The sequence below is a fragment of the Andrena cerasifolii genome, chromosome 13 (assembly GCF_050908995.1).
Source record: "Andrena cerasifolii isolate SP2316 chromosome 13, iyAndCera1_principal, whole genome shotgun sequence".
Taxonomy (NCBI): domain Eukaryota; kingdom Metazoa; phylum Arthropoda; class Insecta; order Hymenoptera; family Andrenidae; genus Andrena; species Andrena cerasifolii.
This window is the reverse complement of record NC_135130.1, coordinates 1,343,492-1,352,275: the sequence shown is the minus strand read 5'-3', so window position 1 is coordinate 1,352,275 and position 8,784 is coordinate 1,343,492. Positions and strand designations below refer to the sequence as shown.

At 38.5% G+C, this 8,784-nt stretch overlaps 1 protein-coding gene across 1 annotated transcript; it reads right to left on the bottom strand.

The window, feature by feature from the left end:
- Positions 1–2,828: 2,828 nt before the first annotated feature.
- LOC143375982 (facilitated trehalose transporter Tret1-like) lies at positions 2,829–8,534 on the bottom strand. Its single transcript, XM_076825746.1, has 3 exons — positions 8,375–8,534; positions 7,814–8,076; positions 2,829–4,445 (listed from the first exon to the last, which is right to left on the bottom strand). Exons 1-3 carry the CDS (start codon positions 8,451–8,453, stop codon positions 3,387–3,389), a joined length of 1,401 nt encoding a protein of 466 aa, XP_076681861.1. The 5' UTR covers positions 8,454–8,534; the 3' UTR covers positions 2,829–3,386.
- Between the last annotated feature and the right edge of the window lie 250 nt (positions 8,535–8,784).

Here is an 8,784-nt window from a genome sequence, read left to right as displayed (position 1 = left end):
TTTATATTTCGTCTTACAGTTTACTTCTCCGCCATATCACCACCCATTTTTCATAATACTACTGCGGATCTGATTCGATCGTCTACCGCGTCTACTACATGTCTTAATAATAAATTACTACTATTAATCTAATTTCGAAACTGGGTGAGTATATGATACGGTGGAGGAGAGTGGGAGGAAAAAAAATTACAGACATTATGAATAAAATAAAATCATATATACTTTTTACATTCTAAAAAAAAATAAGAATAATGAAATATAAAAAATAAGAAACAAAATATAAAGGAAAATAGGAATAATAAAAATATAAAATTAAAAAGGAAATATAAAATGTAAAAATGATGACTACGGCGGCGGCTGCGGTGACGCCGACGTGGCCAGCGGCTAGGGTGATCGTGGATATGTCCACATCCCGGCGGTGGTCGGTGGCAGCGGTGCTGACAGCAACCTTACCAGTCACGGTGGCCGCCGTGGACACATCACCGTAGTTGTCCTCCGTCACACCGAGGGGTGCTGCAAAAGTGTCGCCCATGACCACGGTGCCCTACAACACATGAAAGAGCACAATATATAAAACATTCGACGCAGATTCGCAAAACAATTATACTTCATATACATACTCGGTCAGCAGGGGCGACAGGTTTCGCGGTGGCAACTGCAGCAGCCACGACGCCACACGCAGCCGCGATAGGGACGCAGTGCCCTGCCGCGATGGTGATGGCGACGGCGACGATGGCGGAGGCGGCTATGACGATGCCAGAAACGGCAACGGCGACTGTGATGGAGGTGCCAGGGCCTAGAACATGCAAATCGCGATATAATGTTGTCAGATTTAAACGGAGAAAAACGTCAAAAGTGCACAAAACAATGCAAAGTATCACTTACCAATGTATTTTCGCCAAGGACAGCATAAACCCGCCGGCCGCCGCCGTCGTCGCTGCCGTTGCAGTCACCATCGCGGTATCATCGTCGTGAACCATCATACATTTGCCGGTACATCATGTGGTGAAATCACATTTTTTAATTATTGCGAAAAGTATTGCAGCCATAACGTGCCGTCGCAACACCTCACCCAATTGGCATAGCCTCGCATGAGGACATGCATCTTGAAATCAAGAAGTGCGCACATTGCAAAGTATGGTACCTATCTTGAAATGTGCATAGAGATGCATGCGCTGCAAAGTAGGGTGCCTATGTTATTCGTCTTCTTCTTTACTGACCACCCCCCTCCTCTTCTCATTCTTCATCCGGTTGATCGGACCACTTTGAACGCCTATCGAATATCAATCAGACCACTTTGAACGTCTATCGAACACCAATCGAACCAATCCGAACGTTTATCGAATGTCTATCGAACCACATCGAACATCTATCAAACGTCTATCGAACTGCTCTGAACGTCTATCGAGGCGTGCTTTCGCACCTTAACAAGAGCACGAACCCGAAAGATTATTCCAACCGCTCCCGGTGATCTGTGGAAAGGTCCTTCCGGACGTAACAAAACGAAAATTGCGTAGTCCACCCGGTGGATTCTCATTCTTTAATCACTCCCGAAACCACGATAACGCCTGATCCCGTACCAGCCTTGCGAGCCATCACGCAGGGCACAACACAAGGATAACCTAAAATTCAAGTCGCTAAACCTAATGATGCGCCATCTCCCGTTCTCCTTAGGAACTTACTATTCAATCAGTCGATAAGTAATAATTTCAAATTTGCGAATAAATTTCCCCTTTGTAAGAGTGCTGATACTAATCAGTTAAGATCTGTATTATAAAAATTGTCTCCTGGATTCTAAAGTTGAGTGTAGGCGGCTCAGGGTATCACACGCTCGAGGCAGTTCTAACAATTATTCAGGGTAACGCGCACGGAGTTGTCGAATCATTTTGGCGAGCAATTAACGGATCTCTACTGTAGATGCATTATCAGATATTTTAAGATGGAAAATGTGAACGACACATGAAGTACTTTATACAACACGAACCATTGAAGTAGATAGTATGTCATCTGTTTATAGATATGCGGATTGTTAAGAACACGTGTTGGGATTACGCTGCGATCGCAGTGGACAATGCCGCTTTTGAGGGAAGTCATTAACGAACCAAAGATTGTATGTATATTTACGAGTAGACTCTGGCCTCGCTAGAAGGTGGTATCGAGTTACGAGGTGACATGTTGCAGTCATGCCATATTCAGCGGCAAGTGACGTATCGTATACCCTCAGGACAGCGTGGCTAAACATCCGCGGGCCGGTTTTCCTAAGACAGGGGACTCTGTGCGATGCTCTTGCCGGGCTTATGTGCCAGAATTATGAGTGGGCTCGGGAGCGTTGCACAGTTGGGAAGCCGACCGGCGGATGTAAGTGGACAGTCCTACGCCCCACTTAGGCGACAAGATCACCTTGGAGGGAGAATAATTGTCCGCGGATCAGAGGAGTGACTTCATTTAAGGCATTCAGATCTTTAAAAACCTCCGAACTTGTATCGATTGAACTCAGCGGTCAATCGCTGTCACCAATTTTCATTTTGTTATATAATAAAGTTTTCATAAGTGTTAGGAACAGGACTTTTCCTCATATTCTAACTCCACGAACTTTGTTTGGCGTTAACATGGATCAATAATGAGGTTTTGAAATGCATATATACCTATACTAAAACATTAACGTGGGAAAACTATTGGAGACAATTGGCCTTCATCCTCGATTAGTACTTGAGTGACTTCTTAGTTTTCTGAACAATCGGCGATTGATCGCTCCCTCTGTGAAATTTAGGGGGTGTAGCAATTAAATAGCATTGAACTAGCTAACATTAATTAACTTTTCTTCATAATTAGCAATTCCTATTTCAATTACTCTGCAAATAATGTCATACTATACTACTCTTTGTTATATTATATTGAAGTACTTTGATTTATATTTTATTTATTTACATTCTACTTCACCTTAAGAAGGTGACAGGTTCTCCAAACAGTTGACAAACATCATTTGCAATTTAAATTCACGGAACTTAAGAATTCTAATGAAAATAATAAAAATCGTTTTTTTCTATTTCTTGGAATATCATAAAATATTTTACATTAGTTTCCACTTTGCTTACATCTTAAAATTTCAGTACTTATCGTATGGCAAGGAAAGTATTCCTTTGGAAACACTTCCTTTTATATAAAATGCAGTTAAAAATACGGTGTATTATTTACATAACAAGTTTCTTGTTTATAAATTATACTTTACACGTCGTCGCAACATTTAAAAGCAACGGAGATTTACTTTCTGAACTTATTTGTAAAGTGCTCCCTGCATTTTATCACAGACATGATTGTGAAATTAATTCATCGTGCACGCGTTGCCGTAGAGTTTACGACGTAGACACAAAAAAAAACAATAATCATCATGTATTTAAGTCTCTTTGAATTTCTACGAACGTTTTACCTTTCGTCTCTGGCGTAATGCGAAACAGAATTAGTGTGCAAGCTGCAACGACTACAGAGTACGCTAAAAATGGTAGTGAGTGACCATAGTTCAAATTTATAGCTACCCATATGTAAAGTTTGGTCGCTATAGTACCTAACACCCCACCAATTACACCTACAAGACACGTGCCCATCGCTTTGACCTCGGTAGCAAAGATTTCTGACATTAGGATGATCTGCAAAGAGACCAATCCGCAATTGAAAGTGAAAATCAATATTATGGAAGATAGAAGTAGTGCCCAAGTGTACATCTGTACGTTCAAATTCAAGTATTCCTCCGCGTAAAAGAAAACACCAATCATGAGATCACAAATAGCTGCTGTAATACCCGACGCGAGAATAAATGGCTTACGGCCAAGTTTATCGACCAAAAATGTAGTTAGAAAGGAGGAGACCACTTGCGTTACACCGATAACAATATTCATCGAATAGTCAGACATCAAGTTGCTGGTTGATTTGAAGATGAGCTGACCGTATATGAGAATTGTAAAGAAACCACCGAAATGGTGCGTCACGGTAAACAGCAGTATAATAATGAGGGCACGTAAATTTCCACGCGATGCAAACATGTCCTTCAGAGTTCCACTCTTTACCACGTCTTTCTCTGTTTTCGATAGGGAGTCAACCATCGTTTGCAATTCTTCAGAAACGTCGGCTTTCCCTCTTAGTTTTTCCAACACGTCTTCCGCTTCGTCCACTCTATTTCTCATTATCAGGAAGTACGGTGACTCGGGCATAAAGCAACAGGCGATTGCGAAAGCAATGTTGACGGCCAAGAAAATTCCAGCCATCAGAGATAACGAGAGATGCGGGGCAACTATGAACGTCACAAGAATGCCGGTATTGTATATAATGCCTACCAAAGATGATGCAGCACCACGTGTCGCTGGTGACGATATCTCGCCTATGTACATTGGGAGAACGCAAATAAATATTCCTAATGCTAGCCCTGCCAGAAGTCTTGCCGCGTACAATTCCTATAAGAAACAAGCGTATGAATTAGCGATAAGGAAATTTGGATAAATGAAAGTAATTTATCGAATTGAAATTTAGTTAAAAATTTATATGGTAACTGTAAAAGTAAACTACTATTTGTAAAATACATTTTTTAGTCTATGGTAAACAAAAACATATGGGTCATTCCACGCCAAATTGACCACTTTTTTACCTTGATATCTGGAAATTTGTTCTAAATGGAATATGTAGTTCTCGTTAAGTTATGGGGGATTTAAGTCATTATTTTGCCGATTTCGAATTTGTTTAAAAATTACAAGGCTTCGAATTTTTCGATTTTTGATTTTGAAGATGATATGACTGTTTTCAGCACAAATCTGATGAAGATTACTGTTTTCAACATGCAACAGTTTCGACCGTTTTCTTACTTGCTACCCTTAACGCCGTCATTCGAAATGATCATATTATCCTCTCCTGATGAAAGGAGTCCACAACTGACTACGACGTTGAATATGAGCGGTAACACCTAAATGATGCAGCACCACGCCATGTAGCCTTATTTTATAGAGAACACTTCAGCGAATATGGTAGTATTTTAGGGGTATTTTAAAAATCGTAACCTCGAGCCGAAATTTGCAAAATAAAACTTTGTTTATAATTCTCATTATTGTGAAAATGATTTTTCAACCTGAAAAAAATTATTCAAGAAGGTCGATTCTTCTCGATTAAAATAAAAAGGAATCGATTAAATACGATAAATAGTTCCCCAGATAAAAAATCATCTGTAGGGTGACCTGTCCAGTGAATGAAAACCCCCCAGTGAATGAACGTTGCTCATGTAATACGAAAAATTAACGCCTATTTTTCTTTTTATTTTCTTTTTACTCATAACTTATACGGCATTAATTCGGTTTATTCAATAGTTGTCCTCACTGCCGTTCATTCATTGGCAAAAGTGGACATTTCTTACGTTACCATTGAATGAACAGCTTACCCGGTCTTTTTTTCTTTTGACACTCTCGCCGCGAGTGTGGAGATTAGGTTAACCCACCCTAAAAACCAAATTTCAACTACAATAAATCCTCGTTACCAGCCCTACGAACGGGGCTGGCGGCGGGCTGCTAACGCGTTGTGGACACTATTCCGCGCGACCAATGGCGCGAGTGAGAAAACCCAATGATCGAGCAAGAGAAAACGAAAGAGTCGACGGCAACTTCGTATCGACTCTTTGTCTAATCCTTTGCCAGAATTTTAATGAAAGTTATAACTATCAAACATTGTCTGACTTTAAGTAATAAAACAGATCGCTTATAGCAATAACATTCAGGGAATTAAATAACGACTTTTGAATACTAATTTTAAAAGACATGCTGCTTAAGTGTTGATTCACTGGGCAGGTCACCCTACAACTCATTTTCATGAAAATAGACAAAAATCGTGAAATCAAATTAAACCACCCATAATTTCACAAGGACTACATCATATTCCATTTGGAACAAAGTCTCAGACATCGACGGAAAGAAAATGATCGATTAGGGGTGGAATGACCCATCTAGAATAAAATGACTACAGAGACACTCCAAACCAAATTAATCTCATGAATTTTGATGGAACTTAAACATGATATTAGTGCGCGTTAAAAAGGAGTATAAATTTGTTTTACAATATTACACCCAAGTTATGCAATGTGTGCCTGTTCGTGCGAAAACATTCTGTATAAATATATTTGTATCTCGAGCCCCATTCATTTTAACACTTAGAATTAGGTAGCAACCGTTGTTGACAAGAATGAACAATTGCTGTGCCCTGATCAAAGGGTACTATGTAAACGGCTATGAAATCTGTCTATTTCATTAGTAGACTATTTCATTAATATGCTCAACCGCCCGTAATAACGGCGAATATACAGTAGCGGACAAAACAGGTTACCACTTTTCCGATCCACTCTACTTCTATTACTTTTTAACACCAACTCAAAACTGCAGCATGTGCCCAATGTAGGTATATATTCTGGTAGAGAATTGAAAGCTGTATTAACCCAGCTAACGGGGAATTTATTTAATTAACAAACAAAACAATACATAACATTAAACAAGACTACACACTTTTAAAGCCGACACAAAGTTATGACTTTTGAAAAGTAATAAAAAATCTAATATTTTGTGGGGGCACCTTTTGCTTTTAGGATGGCCTAATGAGTTACCGAAAATGGTAAGTCCTGTACCATTCTAATACCATATCAAACCTTTGTTTGTTAGTTAATTCAATAATTTCAATTTTAACTGGGTCTTATATAGCTTTAAATTATCCATCAGAATATGTACATTAAACACATACCACAGTTCCAAGTTGATACGAAAAAATAACAAAAATAAAACAAATAAAAAATATCGCGACTTTTTTATCCACTACTGTAGATACAGTGGCCGACGAAAGAGAGTTTACTGCATTTAAAATCGCATAACTTTTTTAGAATTGGTCCAAACGACTTGAGTTTTTTTGAGAAGCTAAAAGGATTATTTTGCTAAGTGACGTGTTTCGTCGTTTTTTCTAAAAAATGCAATTGGTCAGAATAGTGAAAATTGGGAAATTCCCGATTTCAACGACTTTCGACCTTATTCTGCGATCTTTAAGCGTTTGTGGCTCAGAGCAACGTCAACCGATTTTGATGAAATTTTCAGCATGTATACAACTTACTCAAATCTACAAACGGGATTTTTGAATTTTCATTACGGGTTCAGAAAAAAAGTTGAAACACGACCATTACTATTTTTTTCTATATTCCGACCAATTCAATTTTTTCAGAACGACGAAACACGTCACTTTGCAAACTAATCCTTCTAGCTTTTCAAAAAAGCTCAAGTCGTTTAGACCAATTCTAAAAAAAAAAATATGAGATTTTAATGGGCGTAAACTTTCTTTCGTCCGCCACTGCATGTTACCTGGTCAATACATAGGTTTTCTGTTAAATCGTTGTGACATCAATTTTAAAGTGACCACTGATACATTTTTCGACTTGGAATTTACAAAATATTAGTTTATTATACAATGTTAATTAATACAATCTGTTTTCACAAAACTATGCACATGCTGCAATTTTTTACGTCCTGTAATTTGTACATAATTTCTAGATCAGCAAAATGAGAACCTAAAGTTCCTTCAATTTCATTCACATTACACCATAATTCAAATTCATCAAAATTCCTGACGGGAGCACAAAAGTTTTCGCAAGAATATCGGTGCGAAATGGAATGACTCTATTATTTAAGTGACACAATACACAATCGAAATGAACAATGACTATTCACTACTATTTCGTGTAGATATCGTCGTTCTCCGTTTGAGCGCACCTTCACGAAACATCAAAAGTGTACATATAGATATGGCTTACCCAAATAGACGTAGCAATCGTGATTAAACCCCAACTAACTAAAAGCGGTAAAATACCGAGCAGCATAGTGTTCTTTCTACCAATTCTATCAACAATACAAGTATTAATTGGCGGTGCTAATGTGTGACCAATGGTCACAGTAGCTACCAATGTAGAAACAGTCGATGGTGTGACTGGAATAGGCGAATCGTCAGCCATTAGTATTACAATACTTGGTGAATTCCATCCCACAACAAAGCCGAGGCCACCGGCTATGAGGGAACCTGAACGAAAAATATAATTATAGTACCTTGTTCGACTTGGAGCGCACGTGAGCAGACTACGAGACTCTTGCACTTTATTAAAAACAATGAAAAATAATATAAACGTGTACAAACACGTCATCCGATACATTTGCATTCCAATGTTGTAATACTTAAATGTAATTAAATGTCAAATTAGACGTTATCAAGCACGTATGCCCGCAAAATTGTATTGCAGGCAGAGTTAAATGCATACATATATTATAGTTGCGCCACCTGGCACAAAAAGCATTACAAGGTAGAAAAATGTTATAATTACTTGACAAAATAGTTAAGTACTCCCATATCTTTGAACCATCGGGACGCGTGTATCTGCCTTTCTCCGCATCTTTACCCATTTTTTAAACTGGTGCTCCACACACTTCAGGCATACATTATAGAACGAATGTTAAATTGCAACTGAACGAAATGAAGTAAACGCCCTCTACAACTTTGTTTGATTGATGTATCAGATAACAGCTTGGTACCAGAAGACATGATACACACGCGTAATTTACTTATCGTAAAATTTATAGTAGGTTACTATCATATATACACATAGAAACAAATACTCCTCGTAGACGGATTCATTTCATCTTGTGTAATGGTGTTCTTAAACAAGAGCATTCGTTCAGCCTTGATAAGTAGCAACACGTCTTCCTACCAGGTTATTTTCATGTATTAATAACT

Bases quoted from the DNA above. Each gene is read 5' to 3' on its own strand.
- LOC143375982 (XM_076825746.1), bottom strand. From the start codon at position 8,453: ATGGGTAAAGATGCGGAGAAAGGCAGATACACGCGTCCCGATGGTTCA. The intron at 8,077-8,374 runs GTAATTATAACA...TTTTTCGTTCAG, and splicing joins GTACTTAACTATTTTGTCAA to GTTCCCTCATAGCCGGTGGC. The intron at 4,446-7,813 runs GTAAGCCATATC...TGTTTCTTATAG, and splicing joins CGATTGCTACGTCTATTTGG to GAATTGTACGCGGCAAGACT.